General features: G+C 35.8%; 1 protein-coding gene across 3 annotated transcripts in view; it reads left to right on the top strand.

Moving 5' to 3' along the window:
* The window catches only part of WWOX (WW domain containing oxidoreductase), a 450,173-nt gene that overhangs the window by 12,076 nt on the left and 414,181 nt on the right, over nt 1-23,916 (top strand). For all 3 annotated transcript variants that reach the window (XM_072346077.1, XM_072346075.1, XM_072346076.1), the window contains exons 4-5: nt 367-545; nt 18,947-19,053. In XM_072346077.1, coding sequence (XP_072202178.1) covers nt 392-545; nt 18,947-19,053 — 261 coding nt within the window. In that variant the 5' untranslated portion in view covers nt 367-391. The remainder of the gene's footprint in view (nt 1-366; nt 546-18,946; nt 19,054-23,916) is intronic.

The raw sequence follows: 23,916 nt of genomic DNA, 5'->3' as shown, positions 1-23,916 counted from the left end.
TGAGCTATATTTCTTGTCAGTATGTTGCTTCAAGGGAGTAGTACAATTCCCTTTTGAAGAGCTCTGTCGTCTTCCCTATGTGATTTTTTTTTTTTTTCCTGTGACAAAATACTGTTTGTATGTGAGTGTCAAGTCCAGAATCAAATTGTAATGGATTTGTATATGGTTTCTCATGAACACTATCACCATCAGAAAAATAGTTATTAAAATAATTAGCATAATTTTAACAAAAGTGGGGAAAAAAAATCGATTTTGGGAATTTTAAATAATAGACTGGAGAAGTACAGAACAGTGGTTGAAATCTACTTAAAATTGTATGCAAGTACAGAGTGGTCAAAGTGGTGTAATTTTTCTGTTCTTTTACAGCCACATAAACAAAAGAACTACCTATATGGATCCAAGATTGGCCTTTACAGTTGAAGATAATCCAGTGAAGCCACCTACTAGACAAAAATATGATGGAAACAGTACTGCGATGGAAATACTTCAGGGTCGTGACTTGAGTGGAAAAGTGGTTATAATCACAGGAGCAAATTCAGGAATAGGTAGGTTACCATTACAGATACAGTAAAATGTGACAACTTTTATCTTACAGGCTAATTTGGCATTATCAGTTTTTGTCTAAATATCTATATACTTGTGGTATTTGAACGTGCTTCACATCATATTCATCTAAAACCTCTAGACACTAAACTTTGTTGGGGCTTTTGTACTTTTTATAATAAAAGTGCAGTGAATCTGGAGCTTAGAGGTGAGCCACATGGATGACAAAGTTTTGAAGCAACTGATTTTTTTTCTTTGGTCCAGTAGATATTGAAGTTTTTTATGTCATACAAATATATCAAATGTGACTGTTAAGGGGAAATGAATAGTTCCCTTTTTTATGACCTTGGTGGCTAGGACAAGGAATAAGGTTTGTGATGCAGCAAAGGAGTTCAGATAAAATATTGAGAAAGACTTTCTAATGGCAGCAAGTAAACTTGTGTAAAGATTTTCTGTAGAGACTGGAATTTCTCTGAAGATACTTTCAGCTTGATGATGAACTTGTGGTTAGAATTCTACAGTGGTTGATTGCTTGAGGCAAATAGTAATGTGTGTTCTCTTAGTATTTTCTGTCTGGTTCATAAATGCTTTCAGATGTGCATTCTGTCTAAATGTCTGTTAGATGATGCTATTTCTATAGTTGGTGTGTATTTGAGAGGTTTTTATTTAGTTGATTTTGTTTTATTTTTATTCTGAAGTTTTGGCGCTTGGGGCTGTTCTGAAGAGAGAGGATTCCTTCTCCAACTTAACTTGCTAGGCTGTTTGAAGTTCCCTTTAGCAAAGGAGGAGCCACAAGTACTGGAATCACCAGTGTGGTGTAATGTCAAGTTTGAATGCTTTAGGTAGACTTAGGATCCACTTAAATCCTAGTCTTTTTTCCATAGTCTTCATGGTGGGACCTAATGAATATTGAAAACCCTTATGCAAACTGTTTGTCTTTTAGAGTAGGGTCCTAACTGAAATACATCCAAGAACAATGGAAAAGTAGAGCGTTATCTGACAAGAACCAGATGGAACATTTAAAGCTTTGTTTTTGCTAAACATGCACGTGTCCTATAGTCTTTGCTTGTTATAGTCCTATAGATTAGTATTGCAGTTAGTGCAGCAAACATTGAACCTCCACCAAAAGTTTGTGTTTTTTTCAGTAAGATTTACGCTCCGCATTTTTAGTACAGAATGTCTTGAAATTGTATCCAGCTGTAGAATTTGCTTTGTATACAACTGTGCAGTCTCAGAACACTTAAGAATTATGATTGCTTCATCAGGAGAAGAGCTGTTGCTCAGGCTTGCTGGTGAAAGATTAATTTGAGGTGTATGATGCTTTGGTCAAGGCTTTTTCCTTGGTTTCTCCCTAAGTTCATAATCTGGAGCGATCACAAGTAAGCAAGCTATCCTCATGTCAGGTCTTGTTTTGCCTGTCGACTGTTGACTATAAGAACACGTAAAATGTTAATAGCATCTGAAGTAACAAAGATGTTGTTTATTGGCTTTCTTGATTCATCAGCTGGCTTGGTAGCATGCATGTGATTTCTTTTCTCCTCTTATTTGGCCTTTTCTTTCTATTTAAAGTTAATGCATGTAAGCACATTTACACAGATGTTTATATGTAGTTCAGCCCTGTGAGTGTGTTTGTTTATGCATTCTTACAACTTACTGACACAGACTTACTATGAAATGCATACACATTTATTTTTTAGTTTTACCCCTTGTCAAACGCATAGCAAAGACAGCTGAAGCATTAATAAAATAAACCTTAGGCATGTCCTTCTTTATGAAGCTGGTACGTAGAGAGTACAGAACTATGATGCTGATGTGGAAAATATATTTGATTAAGGTTGTGTTATGGGCTGTATAGCTTAATTCACACATACTACGTTTAAGTTAGCATTGCTGTAGTTGTAGGCTTCTTGTTGGATGTTATTTACTGGTTGCTGTTGGAGCAAGGCTTAAGAAGAAAGCAGTTCTGGTGTTTATGTTTATGTACATTAAACGATAACAGCAGACTTAGTGTCTTAGTGGCAGTGTACATTCTGGCTTCTCAAATGTTACTTTGCCATTTATATTTCCTAGCGTGTCTGTAACACTGGGAAATTGCTTCTGCTCTGTGGTTCTTCATGTTAGGTCAAAAAATATAGATCTTTATAGAATTCTATTTCCTTATACAAATACAGAACTGTGAAGAATTCAGGTAGGCTTTTCCAGAGGAGCGTGTGTAGAAACATCGTGGTGCTTTCTGAAATACTTCATCAGGTCTGTTCTTCCCACTTTGGTTTGTTTTAATGTTCAGCTTCTGGTATGCAGCCAGTTCTGTTTATTCCTATTCATTACTAAACAGGCATGTGGACTATATGAATTTTTTAGATTGCGTACCTACTTTCTTATCCTTGTCTTTAATAAAAACTGCTAGAAAAAGTGTTTGGGAAAAAAAAATCTGTGCTAGAAAATATAGAATTGTATATTATTTCATTAATTTTCAGTAGCAACTTGAAAAAGGCCAAAGAGTTACTTTGTTCTTACAGTACAAGCAGCTCAGAGGAGATCAAGAGTTATTAGTGAAACATTTCCTTTTCTTTTTTCTTTTTAAAGTTTTGGTAGCCTTCTGCCAGTGCAGTACAAGTGTTCTTCAGATTCCTGCTCCCCACCTCTTCTATTAAGCTAAATCATGTTTAGCCTGTGCATCACTGTGGGGCTAACCTGGCTCAAAGTGTAGTTGGTGTAGTAAAACAAAGTAAGTCACCAATGTGAACAGGTTAAAGAGGCAGCAGTTCTCTGGCCTGCTTTTTGGACTGAGAAAATCATGCTTTCTGATTTTTTGTCACTAGAGGGCTCTGTTGCTCTTTGGAAATGTTGAACAAAAGAGACCTGGTGCTTTTTACTGTTTTGGTAAATGCTTCTGAAATGTTGTTGTGAATGTATTCATAATTATCAGAGGTAGAATTAAATAAATAGATAACAATAAATTTAAGAAATATGCCAGACATTATCTAAGTTTTATTTCGTAGTGTATGTGGCACATTTGACTATGAGTATAAGCTATATATATAAAGTATATATATATTTTAAAGAACAATTGTTTTTAATGTCAGGGAAACAGCATAGCAAGTTAATAATTCTGAATCTTAGGGTATATACTGTAGTCTGGTGTTAAGATTCACACAGTGACATGACCTTGAAACTACACATTCTATTTCCTGTACCAGGTAAAGTTGTGTTTAGCTCATTATGACTGTTAGAATATGAATGAGCAGCAAATTGAAAGTACTGTGGTAGTATATTGTGGAAGGGCAAAATGTGTATTTTCTGTGCAGTCAAACAGGTTCCACAAAGGACTTGGGAAATCTGTTTCTCAGATTTTTTCATTATCACACCCAAACTGTAACTTAGACACAGTCAACTACTAGTGCAATACTTTTCATTTTGTGCTATGTGAAGGTCAGAAGACATTTCTTAATTGCCTTTCTGAGGGGTGACTGGATCAAGCACAAATTGTCTCTAGAAAAAGTAAAACATTTTTGGCTTTGCTCAGTGTAACTTTGTCAAGTAGTGAACAAAATCTGTGAGCTTTAGTTATAATGCCACTTGTTATGTTTCTCTTGATTATACTTTATCGGAGATGGTATTTAAAAACAGAAAAAGCAAAATAACAAAAACTGTCAGTTGCTGTTTTCATTAAATAGAATTCTCTCTCACCTGGTGCTTTTATTGATATGAAATGGTCTTAGATAGGAGAAAAGTTATATAGAAGTGCTATTAATCAGTTCTTAAAATGTGACTTGCTACTCCAATGAGTTTTCAGTCTCCAGATACTTATGGTGTGAGAAACTATCTTTATTTCTTCTATTTTTTTTGGACAGAACTTCAACATTAACAGTTTTCATTGTACCTATGCCAAAGCTTGGGAGATGTACTTACAATAAGCACCTGCTTTATAACTTGGGCTCTCTTGGATAACCGATCTCTCTGGTTTGTAAATAGTAAAAACAGAAGATTCTGTTTTATTCCTCTCCTGTAGCTCTCTTCGTTCTGCTTTTCATTCTGATGGTGTATTACTTTTTGTGTGGAAAGTTAAAATACAGTTAGCAGCTGCCTTTTCTTTTGTTCTCCTTTTTAAACTGTTTCAAGCTACGTCCATTTCATCCCTTTAAACAAATGTAGTTAATTCTTCAGGATCCAATATCAGCTATCAGGGGAGGAGAATTAGACCTGAAACTCATGTTTTAAGTTCAAATACCAGAACAGAAGAGAGCCTATGAAGTTTTTGAAATGCACTGTAAGTGTATTTATTGAGCTGTATTCCCAGTATCAAGTGTCATAACTAATTGCAGTGAGAGTTTGTATAATTACGCACACATCTCTGAGCACTGAAACTGTAGAAGGTAACATTTGGACAATGGGTAACTTGATCATTTGCTTACATGTTACTGTGATGATAATATTAACTGATTACATCTTGTTCACCCGTGCTGGTGCCTTTGTGGTAAACACGGATTAAGTGGCCGTGTGGTTTCTCATGTGCCTTTCACTGGATCACCTGCCCTTAATTCAGAAACCCTCTTCATGCAGGCATTACAGGTGTGGTTAGAATTTGTTGCATTTCTTACATCAATTGAAGAGTGCTTAATTCATTAATGGCTTTTTAAGCCACTATGTTGAAGCTAAAGTTTTAGTGAAGATCATTGAATGTCTATAGTGCATGGTGGAGAGCTTTTACCAACGCGCTCTGTTGGGAATGGAGAGAGATGAGAAGTGTTGATGCTGGAGAGCACCTTCACTTCTTAAGAAATGAAAAACTGCTCTGTACCTGTAGCGAAGAGAGTTTTGTGGAGGTGACGCATCTTTCTAGTTGCACAACTTGCTGGGATTACTTGTGGACAGTGTAGCATTTCACTGAGGCTGGCTTTTATTGGTCTCTTCAAACAAGGTAACATTTGCTGAATCCTGATTAGAGCAGTGAATGGTCTAATTTGACTCAAACTGAGGTCATAGGAAAAGAATAAAACAGACCCTTCCATATATCACTGAGGACTTATATTTTAATAGTATTAGTCTGAGTGTCTTAAGTATGTTCCTTGTCTCTTGCTATAGTGCATGGTGTTTGGTGGTCTAAGCCTGCTAATGTTTGAATCTGTCAGGGAGGAATAGTTCAGCTCTATTTTTGATCTTTGTTCTTGAAACATTGTTTCTCTGTTGCTCTGTTTCAGTTTCACGTTATGGCTTCATGCATGGCTTTTGAATTCTTTCCCATGCCGTAGCACCTGAATTTTATCATCTTGAAAAAGCAGCCTGTTTTTGTTGGATATTTGTATTGGACAAAACAGTTTCTAAGATAAAATACATCTGTCTGGCTTTGGTGTGTAAGATTGTTTTTCTCAGTTCTATTCATGTGTTGACTTTGCTCAATGGTTTCTTAAGTATAAATCTCTTTTTTTGTGTTCCTTATAACAGCAAGGGGTTTGGTTCCTAGTAATTTCCTATTATTTGCATCATTCTTTTTCCTCATGAGAACAGTAAAAAAAAAAAGGGGTGCAGTGTGGTGGAACAAACTTCTGGCAACACATCCTGAGGTCTTTTCCTCATACCCATGTATCTATTTAATGAAAAGAGTTTGATTCAGAGGCAAATTTATTTATTCATGCAGGTTAATAAAATGAAACCTGTTTATATTAAGAAGGCATTTGTTGTAGAGTGATGTGCAGAGAGAAGGAAAGAACAGAGGTTTTGTTGAGGAGGTAGATCTTGTATTGTCAATTAACCAGCATAAGTTGTTGCACTAGATGAATTATTGCAGCCTTTGCATGCTTGTATGTTTTCATGCTGGAAGTGTCTCACATGGGAGAACAGAAGTGGATGTTAGTTGTATTTGATTTCAGAGCTCATTGTGAGACAGACATATGTATGTATATGTAATATTACATTTAACTTGGAATTATTTTTCTTGGCGGAGTCCTAGCTATTCCTGAGTTTATTTTAATGGGATAGTTTTGTATTTACTGGGCTTCTGAAAGCACAAGAGAGTTATTCTTTGATGTATATTGTAGCTTTTCCTTCATGAACCTTAGCAGAAAAGCCTTGTTGGCCTGGGTGCAGCTGGTGCGTGTGTGTGTGTGTGTGTGCGCTTTGTCCTGGCGGAATCACTGGCTGATGCACAAGCTGCTGTGATCCACGTGTGTAGACCAAACTCAGCATGGATTATCTTAAACTGTACTCTGTATCTGTACTATAAAATATAAGCCTCTACAGAACAGTTTTAATTTATTTTTTTTTAACACATCTTAGAAACCTGAGCTTATTTACTAATAATTTAAAGGATAACTTTTCATGGAAATCCAATGCTTTCTAGTGGGCATGAATTTTGTTGTACCAAAGTATTTGGGGAATGCGAGTGCAGTTATTATCTATCTGAGGCTACTTCTTGTGGGCATGGCATGTTTTCTTTGAATTTTATTTATTTATTACTGTTATACATTATGTGGGTAATCAGTACGGAAAAGCAGAGCTTAAGAGAAAGTGCCTGCGGGATGGACCTTCTAGGTCATTCTTTTGCGGAATGTTATTAACTGTCACATTAGTCTTGGTGTGTTTTGAACAATTAAGCTACTAAAAGCTATTTTTTTCAAGCTCTGGATAATCTCTGAAGGGAGGTTCTTTTTCATTTTTAATTTTTGTGTGGCTTTAAATTATGGTGCGAGTTCTACAATTTATGGTCGGTCACAGTGATGAATTTTTTCACGAGTACCACTGCTCTAGTTTTACTCTGGCTTAATACTGGTGTTGCTGTGTTTCACATAAGGCTGCTACTGTCTACTTGTTACCTACTGTAAATATTAAAACATCCTCTTGGACTTACGTAATCTATTTTTCTTACTGAGTAAGCCGAAAATGTTGTCAGATGTTCATATTGCTTTTCATGCTCATTTTGATGAATCTATTTATTACTTCTGTAATGAGTGGTACACATGGTTGGTTAGCCAAGTTATTGAACTTCATCAACCTTGGCTGAAATTCACAATGCATGTGAAACTTGTTGTAACACGTAAGAAATTGCACCCGAACGAAAAGGTTCAATAATGATTACTTTTTGTAATAGAACCTTTTTAGCAAAGGATGGGATTGAACCGTATGCCTGTGTTTATATTTTCTAGAATCCATTTTACTGGAGAACAGGAGTCATCTTATGTGGTGTTCATTTTCTTGTCCTCCTTGCCCTTTGACTTTCTTGGTGGTATCTGTGTGAATGAACAGCTGTTGCAGTTCTGTGTTGATTGTATATATTTAGATCATTTGCATGTACTCTGACTTGAGTATATACATTGTAATATATTGTACATTCAGAGATCCAGAAGACTTGAGAAGTTTTGATTATGTTCTTTTTCTGCCACTGGCAAGCATGAGAATTGTTTCTTGCTTCCGCTACAGACATTAAGGGTGCTACTTGGGATTTTGGGAAATGCATAATTAAACTTGTTTTACATTTATAGCAACGTATGGCTGCAGTAATTGATCAAAGTGTAGAGATTATGTCCATATCCATGTTCCAGTTCAAAATGGGAACTGTTTTGTTCTGTTTTGTGTTAAGAAGTGTACTTGAGAGCTAGTCTAGTTCTAGTAGATTGTATAGTTAAGGTATATTGAATAAAAAATATAACTACTAGAAGTGAATAAAGAACTTCTGTTTTTTTTTATAAAGTTCTTTATTTATTTAAATCCAGTTGCTGAGTGGTATAAATCTTGTTGAATGATTGTTCTTAATGTCAAAAGTAAATTTGGATTATTTTCTACCTTAGAGAAATGTGTGGTGAGGAACATGTAGCAATGCTTGTGACCTACGTGGCAGCACACTTTTAGCATCCTGAGTGAATGGAGATAGTGAATTAATTGCATATATTTTTCAACTTAATGTGTGATCAAAGGAATATTGATTGGCTTTGTATCTGCTAAACACTTAGGAAAAACAAAAAGTTACGTGTCTGTAATGTCAGGCAGAGCAATGCTTAGTAGTGGTATATGATGTAACGTGGTGAATAAGTATCACTTAGTAGACTCTTCACTCACAGTGTTATTTACCTGGGGAGCTCATGGATAAAGGAGGCTGAATTTCTGAAGCTGGAAGTAGGCTTGCTGATGTCTGGATCATTTCCAGTGCACTATTCAGTTTAATCCTTGCTAGCCATAGATAACAATAACACTTTTTACCAGCTTCACAACGATGTAATAATGTATGACTTATGTCAGAAAAACAGTGGGTTTTCAGAAATGCCTGGTATGCTCATTCTCCTGGCAGCTCTTCCTATTTTAGACGTTAATCTTTTTATGCTTAGGCATTTTTGGATTTAACATTCCCTTCCCCAAACTAGCAAGATCTAAGTTTTTGCTAGATGAACAAACAAATGTGACTTTAAAGATGATTCAGTCAGAAGCCCTTTAGCTTCTGTATGGTTTGCTGGTGTTCCAGCTGTTAGCAGATAGGCCATATATGTGATCACCTAAGCAGATATACCCCAGTTATGGTGGGAGAGTGTAATTGATATATTTTCATGTCCTGCTTGAAGTTGAGGTGAAGAGGACTTTAAATATATACACGATATATATATATATTGTGTATATACACATATTTGTGGCCTTACACTACAGTTTAATGATTCCTAATTCTTGTTTTCCATTCTTCTTTCTTTTGTGTGCACAGTTCTTGTTAATACTCTTCTTGTTCTTCATCTTTTGTTTCAGAACACCTTCTCCACCTTCTACCTTACTTTCTATGTCGGAACCACATGATGAATCATTTGTGTTACATAACAGCTTCTCATCTCCCTCTTCATAGTTTAAAGCACACCCAACAGTTTTGCTAGTTTTGAACTTTGGGAGGTCCGTACCTGCTATGAATACCATCTAAACCAGAAAAAGTAGAGTTTTAAGATAGTAATGCAGGACTTTAAATTTCCAAGCCCCTCTGTCTCTTATCTTTCCCTTTTCTGAACGTCTACTTTCATTTGCTTGCACCAGAACAAACAACGAACTGCATCCTTTCTGTATTCAATTATTTCTCCAGGATCCCGAAATGACTCTTGTATTAAAATTTTCAGTTGCTTAACTGAACAAATTGTATTACCTCATTTTCCCCGAAGACAGATGTGGGTAGTGACTGCCAAAAATCAAGCAGTGCTTTACTGTTCAGTCTGCTTATCTGTTCCTTTTTCCCCACAGCACAACTGTGAGCTCTTAAGAACAGCACCTAGCTAGCTGTGTATGTTTGATTTAAAGACACTTTCATTGACCTGAACTGTGAGCTGTTCAGGACAGAAACTTGGCTTATTATTTATTTGTCTTGTATGTGTTCTAAACTGTTTGTGCATCTAATCTAAATAAATATCAAGTTTGTTTTAGGAAAAGCAGTTTGCAGCATGACTTGAAACAGTACTTTTTCAGTATCTTTACATGCAACTGAGTATTGCTCATGAAATAAAGATTAAAGCTTGGAGGATCTAGTGCTTTAGCTGACAGCACAGTATGTCTTTTAATTATTCTGCCTTGGATGAAATATTTCTCTTTATTAAATTTACTTCTTACATTAACATTGCACCGTTGTACTTGCCAAAAGGAGATTCAAAACATGCAACTAATTTTTTTGTTATGTTTAATTAGGGCTCAGCTCAGCAGTACAGAAAGCTATGATACTGTTGGCTTATAGAATTGAAGTGTACTGGAAAAGTAACTAGAAAACTTCTGGCTTTTTTTTCTCCATTTTTGCTTCGGTGGGAAAAGCTGTTTTGTTGCCTAAAGCTACTGCTGATGCAAAGAGCAGCTTTATAGAAAGAGAGTTCGCCAGTCCCGTTTCTCTCCACTCAGAATGTGCTTTTTTTAAACGTGATTTAAAAAACAAAAACCAACACAAAAAGATCACAACAAAAAGGCTCGAGACAGTCAAAGATATTTTTTTAGAATTCCCTGGCCTTTTTTCAGCTATCTGAGAAGGGCTGTGTGAGAAGGTGTTTTAAAAATAGTAGTGGTGGGGAAGAGAGCCCCACAGACTTTTTTGGGGTGAATTGAAGGACGTATGTGTCTCTTAAAATTGCTTTGAAAACCTCGTTGATCATGAGTATCTGATCAGATTTTTAATAGACCCAGTTATGAATGCTTTTATGATGGTAGTTCTCCTTATGCACCCCTGGATAGTTTGCACTGGATTAGCTAGAAACTTGAGTCTTTTTATGACTGGCCTTTGATACTTGCTACTGATGTTAGGTAAATCCTTAATGTTTTATTATGTGTGTGGGTGTTGTGAGTTTTGTTGCTGCTGCTTCTCTTTAGCTTCACTCAACCTTGTTATATAAAATATATATGAAGCTCCAATAACATGCACGCGAAAGTTATTTGTTTCCTTAATAATACATTTGAGTAATGGTACTCCTAAATAGACTGATTTTTGTTTAAATTAAAAGCTGTTCACTTATCCCTTAGTGACTAGACATTCAGAAATGGTTACTTACTGGGAAATCATGTGCTATAAATGCCATGTCAAATTTGATGATTCAGTTCTGATCTAGGTTCTTTTTTTTTTGAGATGCTGCTTTGATGTGAACTTACACTGTGAGCAGATTCTTTTTCTTTGGTACTCTAGATTTTAGTTAAGTGTTTAGTTTGGAAGTGTTTATTTTGCATTAAGAATAAAAGGAGTGTATTAACATAAGTGCAGTCTAACAAAATATTTTGTTTGTCCATTATGGATGTGAACAGATGTAATTCCGAGAAAAGGGATTTTAGCTTTTTATTTACTAAAATTGAGACTATAAGTCACACTAAAATAACCTCATTTTAGGACAAAGTTGGTAGCTCAAGTTGCTTGTAAAAATACATTCAACTTTTGTTCTTCAACCTTGGTAATATTATATGTAGAGCTTTAGGTAGGAAGTTTGTGTTATTTTTTTCTTACCTTATACAGTTGTTGTGCACTGTGTTGCTGTATATCCAGATGCTCATTTTCCTTCTGTGATGTGTTATCTGTAACCAAGGAAGTATTTTCTGAAAATGGGAGAAAAACAAACAAACGAAACCGTTTTCATAAAGCCTTGAATTATAAAGCTAAATCCTAAATTCTGATATATTCAGTTTAAATGCAGTAGTTGATTCATGTCAGGCAAAACTGGCTGAGTTGCTTGCAGGAATCCACACAGACATTTTTATAGATAATCAAAAGAAAACATGAACCTATTCTATGCTTGGAGAAACACTGAAAAGAAAAAGCTCAAATAGAGTAATTTTCAGTTGCAGATGTAGTGCTAAGATCTGACATGTTGTGTTAATGCCTGCAAATGATTTTAGAATTGGTGGAAAAAAGGCTCCTGTAGGGTAACTTGGGCACTGAAAATGTATTCAGGCAGATTGTTTGGAGTTTGCTAGCAGCTTGATTCTGTCATTTAATAGATGAAAAGCAAGACAAGACATTAAGGCTTAAGTTTCTCTATTGTAGCAGTGTATAATATTGAAACAGTTTTGGCATTAGTTGAAATGGAATATTTGCATCTGAGTCCACTTCGACTGAGATTTCTGATAGCTGATGTACATCTGATGGAAGGAGTGGGTATCAAAGATAAGATGGGTTTCCACAGTTAGTTCTTGACCTGTAATTCTCCTCTTTTGTCTAATTCCTTGCCACTGTTCACCTGACAGAACTAGCTGATAGTTCTGTGACCTAACGACAGAAATCTGAGTGATCTATGCAGTTTTGACTTTGTTCAAAACCACAGCTTTGTAAGAGGCAGGGTCTCCCTGTATTTTAGGGGCAGACATTTAGTGGTCTATGGGAACTGCATTTACACAACTAGAATAAGGTCTTATGGGAAATGTGAAGTAACTTGTGTCTGTATGTAATTACAATGTATGTATACCTCTCACAGGACAGTATGTTCCAGACTGTTACTGCAATACTTGTTCTGAATTGTAACACTTTACAACATGAGGGATAGGACATGTGGTTTTGAATCTGAGCTAGGCTGATACAACTGTCAGCATTAAGTTTTAACTGAGCTCAGGAGATTGAAGTCCCTGCTGTGTTGATGTGCTGAGTTTTTGAAGTGGATTTGTAGCAGTCTTTGGGCAGTAGAACAAGAGTAGATATCAGATCTGACTCTAATTTTGTGGCTCTGAGCTGTGGTATATTTGTAATGTTTACACTTAGTCATTACTTTTTATTTGCTTTATATGTTTTCAGTTATGGGTTTACCTTTCTTTGCCTCATATGAAATGATTTTTAATTTTTTTTCTAGAGGAACAGAGTCACAAATCTTAAAAATACCATCGGCATAAGAATATTTTTCTTGTTCATCTCATGTTACGATCCCTTCAGATCAAAGTATCTTGAGCACCAACAGTAGCAATGCACTTCTTATTGGGAATAACTTTTAATTGCCCAGAGCAGCATATTGCAAAGCGTAGTGTGTAATGAGTTCATATTTTTAAGTTGGCTAGATGAAAAACAGAACTCAATCCATTAGTCATCCTGTTACATTTTAGTTGGCTTTTTTCAGAGGCTTATGGCTCCAAGAAAAATAGCTTTGTCCAATTCATACACAAAGGGCGAGGCAGGATCTACCTGTCATATAACATCACACTTCTAAATGAAAAAATCAGTGTTTGTTGTTACTGTTGCCTGCAAATACATGGAAGCAAAGGTAGAATTAATATTTTGTGTGAAAATGTAGTCTGTTAATATTTTGGTCTTTTATTTGCTTGCAAACTTTCATTTGTAACAACTTAAAGTTTTAGAGAGACACTATTAATCCTAAATATCTCTATTGAAGCAGTACAGTTGTGTCCAAGTTATTCTGATACATTAATGCATGGTGGTTTTGGGGCTTCAAAAAATGAATAATGTTATGATTCACACGTGGCTGCCATCACTCCAAATCGATGTCAGGTACCCTTAAACTACTAACACAAGCAAAGATGATCTTGATTGCAAAAGATTCTTCCCTAAATCACATGCTGTTGTTGCAGCGTGCAACTAGAAGAGAAGTTTATGTAACTTCAAAATTCACATCACTTTAGCATGTTCGAATCTGTTTCATTCCATCTATTGCATGAGCAGATCGGCTTTGTTTCAGTAATACTTAGCTGTTCCAAGTTGAAATAAGTGTAGGGCTGCATAGGAGAAAAGTAGTGTCCATTTATATGTAGTTTTCTTGATCAGATCTCAAAAGACAAAAGCATCCAGTTCATTTGCTGAGATACCAGCGGTGGGGCTGTATTTTGGACTGTAAAGATGATTTGTTCCAAGTTCTTTAGTTTTTAACCTTCTTGCAATTTGTTCTTCTTTGTAGTAAACTGGATTTGAATTGCCTTTTTTTTTTTGTATTAAAAAATATAGATTTAACAAAAAACCCGTGCATGCATTCTGAAAATTAACTTGCTTAACTTTGCAAATCTGTCTGTTTATAAAGAACTTGGAAGATGTATACTGCAGCTTAGAATGTAATGTGCAAGTTTGTGAACAATGCAGTGAAAAAACAAACTAAACATAGCTGTGAAAATAATATACATGCTTAATGATATAAAATGTTTGTGCTTACAGAATCAGTTGTTTTTCACTTTTCTGCAGTCCATAAATCTGTTAGTGTATGAAAGACCAGGAATACGTAACACACAGGCTAATGCATTTCACTTTCAATTCTGAAAGTATTTTGTTCGTTTATTTGATCTTGCTATGTTTACAGTAGTGGAAGGTAAGAAGGCTTTCTTCTGGAATCCCTTGTAGTTTACGTTCAAATGGCCTGTGACATAGGGCTCAAGGAAGGCTGGAGTCATGACAGCTTGAAATCATTACTGAAGCACATGGGAAGAACCTCAGGGCCTCCGGAGGTCTTCTATCAATGGAGAGAAGGGAAGAAATGATTTTGAAGAAGCAAAAGGCAAACAAACCCTGTAGGCTTTTAAATAAGGGGACTGAGCTTTTGGAAAGAAAGATGTCAGCTCTGCTGTTCATGTGTGTTGTAAGTGACAGATTCAAGGTTTCGTGGAGTGTTTCAGAGAAGGGACAGAAGCTGAAAAAGCCTTGCTGTTGTCTGAAATGTTTCTGAATGTCTTTTTCTGTATTCACAATTTCTTATCTATGTTTGGAATAAAAATATGCTACTTCAAAACATTTAAATGCATGATGCAAATTCTTTACAAAGTGCTCTACAAGCTAATGTTAAGTGGGCTCCATGCTCTCCCCTTAATTAATAAATCATCAAATTACTTTTCCACTCAATGAATTATTTTCTTTGTTTTATAGAGGAGGTTGCGCCGTGTGACTGACCTGTACACTCATCTGGCATATGTTGAGTTGGCATTAACTGAACAATGCAAACTGCTCATTAACTGGAGACCATTAGCTGAAAATCTTGTCTTCAAACTCACTGAGAAAAGTCAATTATGGATAGACAAAGTGAGAGTAAGGTGCTGGAAAATCATAGACTATGAAGAGTGAAATCAGGTGCTAGTGTTTGACTCTTTGATGTAAGTAAAGGGCTGAAAGGTTTAAATGCCTGCAGGAAATCCTGTACACTTACTGTCCAGGTAGCTCTTATTAGTTCTACTATCAGTCTTTTATGTTCTCTGCTGATGTGAAAAGCTGTGCTATAGTATTTACCTCATGTGTTTCTGGAACAGGGTTGTCATTTCAGAGTGTCAAGTTAGAACTCATTAAGCAGCAGGGGAGTAGTGACCTCAGGAAGGTCTTACTTCTCAAAATTTCCAGGATAATCACTTAAAATTTATCTTAGTTTTAGAAAACATGTGCTGAACAATGTATTGTGTTTAGAATTGGAAGATAATGTGGTTGCTATTCCAGTGTGTGTATTGTTCTCCTGTCACATTTGGGATGCGTCTACCTTGTTCTTGTGTAACTGGCAATCCTTAATATTCATGTGCATTCTCATGTGCTGTATTTTTAATGGGGTTGTATGTGCTTTTAAACAAACAAAAACACTAAGAAACAAACCAAAACCCAGCCCAACAACAACAAGCCCTGAAATAACGAACTCACAGACAGTATGTAATGGGTGATGATGCACTATGTTCTCTATGAAAGGATATTCAAGTCTTTAAGTTTGCAAGTGAAATTATTTTAAGAAGTGTTTGGTTCTTTTGAACCCTCTGAGTTACTCTGATGGGTGGAATTGAGGTTGTTCTGTTCCATCGACGATGCGCTTCCTTAACATAATTATGTAAATTTCTCTCTTTGTTTATCCTACTGTGACTCTTCTTGAATGTTTTAATGTTTGAGCATGTTTTTATATTTGTGATTTAACTTTGTTGTATGAAACCACGTTCAACGTGTATTTTGATTAATGTATTTTCTTACAAAGAAGTAAGGTTTCTCTTCCTAGAACTTCAATGGCTTTGTACTCAAAATACTCAATCGCTGTATCAGGCTTAGGTTTTAAAGTGTTTTGCTGAGTGTTGAAAACACTGCCACATTTTGCACAAGGACAAATAGTGTTGGCAAACTTGATTTAATAGGATGATTCTGTTGATAAGTTTTTCACTACTTTAGAAGGTTCTCTCCCCTTCTGTTATATATGTGACAATGAAGGAGGAAAGAAGAGTTAAATTCTGCAGGAGAAACAAAGAGCTAAAGCTATAAGAAGGGCTTGAATACCAGGATACTTCCTAAATCTTGCTTCAGGAGTTTCAGTTTGAAGTAGCAGTTTTCTAAGCTCTTGCCTAGTTACTTCTTAAAGTGTGAAGGTAATTAATTTCACTGCTTATTAGGGACTTTCAGGACTATTTAGATCTATTTTAAGGGCATATCTTAAAAATGCTGCCCTCTTGAGAGGGCTGTGCAATTCAGTAGGTAGATCAAACTCGGTCCCTAATGAATTGTATGATGTAGTCTTTGTGTTGCCTCTTATTTTTGATAATTTTCATGCGGTAGACAGTCTGAAAAGATTATCCTTCATACAGACTAAGAGAATGAAAGATGAAGGTCTAATGGTCTTATGCAATCCCTACAAGGCTAATGATTCAGTAGCTGAATTGGAGTAATTGTGTGGTTTGGGATACCTGGATTTATTTTTCTCTTTTTGCACAAATCTAACTGTTCTAAACACAGTGAGTTTACGAATGAATTAGTAGTTTATAATGTGAACATAACAAATGAGCCTATCACCACTTGACCTGTGGCTGTATATTAAATGGAAGGAGGGACTGCTGGTTAAAAATTCAATCAGAGGGTTTTTAAGTACATAATTTCATGGAAAGATTCAGAATGCATCTGTCTATGGGTGAAGAATCATCCTCTGGTAGAGCCGAGAGGAGCAAATAGTACAGGGAAGGTTTTAGTCACTGACTTGGCAAGAAAAATCAAAGTGGTATTATTAACTGAATTTGGAGTTTGTAATTAGTTCAGTTTCAGTCGTTCTCAGTTTAATTTATAATCAAGTTATTAACTGTAAATGAGAATGACATGGAATTTATTATTTTGTGCAAAGTGTGACATGGGGTACGGTTAGCTAAACATCATCATACTTAGCAAATTAAACTGGCTGTCTTTGTATAACAGTACAATAAATATTCCCAGGCATTTCTCTAGTTTTTAGTAGTACAGCAGGATGTTGAGAATGTGTTGTTTTCTTTTGTGCAAAACAGGAAGCATACAGTTAGCTAATAGTGCTGTGGTACAATGTCTTATATTCAGTTATATGAAAAATTCTAATTAAATACTCTTAAAGTAGAATTAGGAACAGGGGAAATCTTTGCACATGCTGTAGCTGAATTCATGTGCATGCAATGAATTACCCAGGTAATTAAAGTTGCTTGGTACAATGAATGGCTTTAAAAGAGATGGAAGAAAATTACTTGGACTTAAATACCATAAGTATGTAATTGCAGAAAATGGTCTAAATTTGTCTTGGTGTCTCTTGTTTCTATAATGGAAGTTACATCTTGTGCTCTGAGTTTTGTTGCTCCAGGCTGTTTTGGAAGTGAGACATCCTATCTTAATAGGTTTTTTTGGTAAACAAATTTTAAAATGAAAACACGAACGTGCTTTAAATATTCTAAAGCTAAAACAAATACCTCTTCTCCTTGACTTATTCACAAGCTTAAATTGCTGGGCATTTCAGTTCAATTCTTCATTTTCTAGTTTAAGCTTGTCTAATTTGAACTCATTAAGTTATGTTATGCTTCTTTCAGATAGTTTCATTGTTAGAGTTTTCCATGAAAATGGGCACTCTGTGGTATTATTGAATAGATCACAAACATGGAATAGCTCACCCTGATAGAAACCTAGTTTCTGGCTAAAGTCTCTGCTCTTTATAAGCTTTCTGTGCTCCCAAGAACTCATCAGTCTGTTGTAAATTGTGACAGATCATTCTAATCAAATGAAGTTTATCTTGGACCAGTTTGTAGGCAGCTTTTCGTTAATGAATTGGGCAGCAAAACAGAGCACACTTACGTAGCTTGCATATGATGCAAGGGCGGATAAGCTGCAGCTCTTGGTGGATAATTCCATAACTTGAATTGATCTCATTAAATTTCAAGACAGTCCCAAATTTACAAATGGAAATAAATCTGAAGTGCCTTTTTGGAAAGGAGAAATTAAGAGCCCAGATTGAGAATGGGGAAGAGCTGATTAATAATATTGCCTGTAAGTTTATATACAGAGGCTAAGAAATTCACTGTAGAAGGAACAAAACAGGGATATTCATTACTGGAGTGCAGCATTAAAGTGCGGATTATCTTTCCTCTTGTTTTGGATTTGGAAAGAACGTGCATGCAGACTGTCATGCCCACTGGTTTACTCAAAAGAAGGAATTTTTTTCATGGATTAGTTTTTCATCCAGTGAACCACTGAGTCTATGATACCCTGTGTATCAAAAGTGCATGGTAGTTAGCTGGTTATTCATGAGACAATGTGAGAACTTGCTTGGCATTAGATGATGAAAAAATGAGGTTACTCTACACAGATTATTTGACTAAAATCTTAGCAAAGATTTTAAACTGCTTGTATAATAAAATGCTTTAGTAGATTATAATCTACCTTGTGCTCTTGCCAGACATAACAGGTTTGCAGTCTTACTGTTTGGCTTATTCCTACTTATTCCTAACAGTCAAACAAGGAATTAAGTAGAGTTCTACTTTCTAACAAATAAGGACAGAGAGAAAAATTGGAATGTATGTTTTGAAGACCCCAAGCCTATCTTGAGCAAGATGCATACAATTACAGTCCCAGTGACCTGCTTAAAGTGACATCTGTACTTTTTTCCCATTGTACTCGGAACAGCTGTGTCCAAGTGACCAGCAAGCTTGTTTTCAGACAGCAGGTAGTGTTAGAATACTTCAGTATGTGCACTGCCTGTTTTTCTAATGATATAGCTCTCTTTTGTTACTGAGGTCTGTTTCTGACTAGGAAAATGTTTTATTGTAGGTTTTGAAACTGCGAAGTCTTTTGCACTGCATGGGGCTCATGTTATCCTGGCCTGCAGAAATATGTCAAGAGGCAATGATGCTGTGCAACGCATTCTTGAGGAATGGGTAAGTGAATGCTTATAATGTCCAACACTAAACTGTGTTTGTCAGCGTATGGAAACTTTTTTGATGCTCAAGCAGTTAAATAGGTATTATGGTGCCATGCAAGAATCTAAAGAAAAGGGTGTTTGTCTTACTTTGGTCACTTCTGCTGGAGATGTTTCATTTCATGTGATCGTGCTGGACTGTAAGGCTTGACATATTGTTATATAAGAATATACAAAAGCTTTGTGAGTTTGAAAGAACCACTGAGACATATTTCATAGTTCAAAGGACAGGGTGATTCCTGAACCAGAGTCTATAACAAGCTGAAGGAGAGTGTACTCGCTGAGGTATCAGGCAGCCATTTGTTTGCCTTTAGTTTTTGTACTATGGGAGATTACAGAGAATCATACTTCTTGAAAACCAAAGGTGTTTTTCTCTTTTCCATGTCCATCAGGCAAAACTCCACTGTTACAGGTAGTTTGTCTCAGTTCCTTCATGTTTCTTCCCTCTGTCATTCATTTTTCTTCCATTTTGTTATGCACTTACAAGCCCTTCAGTGCCTTCTATTCCCTTGTTTCTTTGACTCCTAGTTCTCTCCTCTCCCTGCTTTTTTGGGGGGGTCTTCTAAGACCCTTATTGTAATGTGTTCAGCGTTCTTAATTTATTCCTCATGCAAACATTTACTTGCTAGTAAGGCTAGTTTTGTCCAAGCTTGCTTTGGTTGCTGACTTTAGGAGTTAATCTCTTGATACAGCCCTGTATGCTCTAAGTACAATAAACTGCAAGGTCAAGTTCTTGGAATTTCATTTCTGTTCTGCTAGAACTATAGTGATGAATGTTCTAGCTCTATTTCTCAATCTCTGAAAATATTTTGGCTGCTCCGAGAGGATATGGAGTGGCATCTGTATTACTAATATTTACATGTAGTTAGTCTACAGATATTTATTAGTGCAAAACAAACAAACAATGCTAGCTTACTTTCTAAACAAGTAATGCTTATAATGCTGCTAATTTTTGTAATGATTTTCTTGAAGAAACAAAATCTTTGGCTTTAGATCTTATTCTCTTGCTTGGATGATTTTAATGACTTACAGTAAAGAATTGAGAGGCAAAAATATCTTCTTTTCCATACTTCACATTAAAGCTATCTGTTTGTTTGATTCATTATGTGAAATTCTAAGAGAATTCCTTTATGGATGAGCATAGGGCACGAAGGTTGAAGTTTTCCTGTCTGTTTCCTTCCTCTGGGGAAGGGTTTGGAGATATTCTCTTGGCCAGTGTGTGGAGGTGTTCCAGGCCAGGTTGGATGGGCACTGGGCAGCCTCATCTATTGCCTGATGTAGTGGTTGGCAAACCTGTCTGTGGCAGGGGATTGAAATTATCTAATTTTTGAGATTCCTTCCAACCCAAACCATTCTATTAATTTATTTATTTTAACTTAGGATAAAAGTCATTTTAGTGTAAAATACCACATTGATCTCTTAATCCTAAGCTTATCTTAAGCATTTTGAAGGCCATGTGACTTTAGGAGTACTAGTTTTAGAGCTTGTATTTCTTCACCAGAAGTTAATGAATTTGTAATTGAGTGAAGATCACTGAATTTCAAATTACTTCAGAAGCACTGCATTTATTTACTAACAGTTTTCAAATTCTAATTGTTCAGAAAATAATCTCATCTGTAAACTGGGTAGCTGGAAAACCTTCAATGCATCTTTGTAATGGCTTTGTTGTTGTTTATTAAGGGGGACTAATTAACTTTGATTATTGCGCTAATATTATGGCACTTTGACAGTCCTTCAGATTTATGACTCTGGGAAAATAAACAAATGAAATGCAGGTGCTGGAGCAGAAAGAATAAGTTATTACTGAACTTTAATTACTTGGAATGTGTAACCAGGAGAGAATTAGTTGATGAATTACAAGAAGCTTAAAATTTACATCAAATTGTAAGCAATCTTGAGAAAAACACAAAACTTGCCCCGTTTATTGAAAACAGAGACAAAGATTAATTTGGTTAATTGATACTAATATTAAAATATTGACATAAAATGTTATATTTTAGCTTATAGATGTCAGAACAGACCAGGAATTTGTTAATAGATAATTCTTTCCTAAAATTGAAGTTCCAGAAAAATGTTAACAGTCTCTGTTATAAGGTTCAGATGAGTCCTCAAAATGTGGCTGGAAGCACTGTGCTAAAAAGAACTTCAAAATATCCACAGTGTTTTGTCTCCCTTGTTTCTAGGGAAAGCAAAATGATTAAAAGGAAATGGACTTACTTGAGCTTTACTTTTCAATTTGGAATCAATTAAAAAAAAAAAAAAAAGAAAAGAAAAAAGCTGTTTAAGATGCAGCCTTACAAAGCTTCATGTTCATTTTGCACAGTGTTTTTGGCAGCAGTTATGCTACCTGCTTGCATTCAGTTTGTTTCTGGGCTGTGCTATAAATACAGTTTTTGTCCAATATGTTGAGGCATAGAAATTTGCTAAATAAGTGCCTGCTTTTCAACTGAACATCCAAACCCAAATTTCCTTCTAATTTGCGGAAGTACATTTTTACAACTCAAAAAGTTGTTGCTGTGTGGAATGGAATGCTGGTGTGCTGCTGTGCCTCATGTGCACAGTGTTAGAAATAAAATATCTATTTCCTTAATTATAGCAAATATCTTACCAAAAGGTATGTGTACACCGTGCTGGCTCTTCTGTGGGACAGCATGCCTTAAAACTTGTCATCCCACGGAGCATTGCAATTCCTTATGAAAGAAGCAACTGGAGGTCCTAGCAAGAAGACAAAATAATTCAAAATATGCAAACTGATGTTATTTCTAATTTGATACCACTCTCTAGTTGATTACCTGTAAAAATAAAGCCTGAAATATATGTGGGGTAGTGGGGAGGTGAAATCTACTGTAATGCAAAGTTCAAAAATAATGTATGATAATACGTAAGAATGCTGAGGAAAAGCATCCAGCTGGTTCCCGTATTGAGTTTGTTTATGAGATGGTGGTCTGGAGTGTCATAAAATGCCTGTGGAAATGTTGCTTTTCTTCCTTGAGCCTGTTGTACTTCAAAGAAATTGTTAGGCAAAACCCCCCCACAAAACTTCTACAAGGCCTGCTCTGAAAGTAATGCCTCCTATTTTATTATGTTGGCCCATGATGTCAGAGGTAGCTGTTGGTGGTATGGCAGTAGAGGTTGTACCTTCCACCAATATTCCGTTCCGTTTTGTCGCCTTGTGACAAATGGCAGCAGAGGGGCAGTCTGACAAATTGATGTCTGACATGGAAGTGTCGATGCAGGCAAGAGGTGAAACTGAATTTCTCCATGCAGTAAAAATGGCACTCACTGACATTCGTAACTTGCTGAATGTTTATGGAGGCCAAGCAGTGCATGTGAACACAGTGAGGTGGTGGGTGGAACATTTCAGCAGCAGTGACAGCAGCAGTGGGTCACCTCCACTGGTGATGATAGTTATGAATGCAGCTTGCAGCTCTTCGTTCCTGGCAAAAATGCAGAATGAATGATGGCAATCATGCTGAAAAATAGCATGTTGTAGCTGAGGATTTTCTCTATGGAGTAGTGCTATTGTGCTCTTTGTTGTTTATTTCAAGGGAAACTACAGGAGCCATTACTTTTGGAGTGACCTACATGGTAAAAGCTGAAAATTAAGGTTATGTGTGAAAATTGGAAAGCTATGTGCACCAAAAATCCAGCTTTCAGGATTTAGGGAAAGAAGGAGGAACGATGAGAGAAAACATTTCCTATTATTCAGGATATTTTAAAGCTAAATTTCACTGATTTTATTTGACTACTGGAGACAAATCTGGGAAACTGATTTTAATAATCTGTGTCAAAAGAGCTGCTTTATAGGAAGGTGGAGCCGCTTGTCCAAGGATGAGCCATAGAAACTTGCAAATTACTTTAGATAACTGGCATTTATTCGCAAGCTGCAGTATTCCAGTTATTTTCCTACTGAAGTGGATTTTTTTTGCTAATGTTGCAAATAGAGAGGTAATTGCTTTGTATGTAAAGCATTGTGACAAGTTTTAATGTGACTGATGGAGCTAGTCTGTCATATATAATTTTTTTTTTTAGAAAGGTATATTATATTTGTACAATTTAATGTCTTTAAATGTATGGAGAGAAAGCAAGAGAGAGTATGTAAAGGCAGATAAAAGAGATCAGCATAGCTTTACAGTTGATATCTTGAAAATGAATGTTGTTCATGCACGATGACATTCAAAATCAATTTAAAACTGTTTGATAATTTCTTGCTCAGAAAAGAGGAAATTAGAATTCTAGAGTTATGATTCATTTTAATCAGAAAGAAATTGTCAAACATAAATCTCTCCTTGAGTAGTGAAAAGGCTTGAAAGCAGCCAAGAAAAAAATATCAATACTTTGCAAAGGAGGAATGATTGTTCCAATTCGTAGCTTAATTGACTTTAAGGCTTAATGAAAAACACTGCAGTGCTGTTTGTACACATAGATGCTTTGACAAACATTGAAATCTATGCTTTGGGAAGAGAAGCTAAGTAATTTATTTTACATTATTATTGATATAATTTTCTAATTGACTATGAGTAAGATGGTGGGATAGGAGTGCATAGCTCATGACGTTAGTGGTATTCTCAAGAAAGTTCTTAAGGGAACGAATAATAAAATGTTTCATAAATCATGGGTTTTCTTGCCAGGAAGCCCTCGTTTATTTACTCCTGTCAAATAGTCTCTGAAATAGATATTAAAAGATAAATCGCAAGTTAAATATATCATATTAAAAAAGTATAATATTTCTTTTGTAATCATTTCTCAGTGTTGAGCCTACAGCTAAACATCAAAGATTAGATTAAAATGTAAAAAGAAAACGTGGATTTCTTTTATGTGT

Source organism: Excalfactoria chinensis, chromosome 11 (assembly GCF_039878825.1).
Source record: "Excalfactoria chinensis isolate bCotChi1 chromosome 11, bCotChi1.hap2, whole genome shotgun sequence".
Classification (NCBI taxonomy): Eukaryota; Metazoa; Chordata; class Aves; order Galliformes; family Phasianidae; genus Excalfactoria; species Excalfactoria chinensis.
The sequence above is the reverse complement of the archived record's forward strand: the minus strand, read 5'-3'. Positions and strand labels throughout refer to the sequence as shown.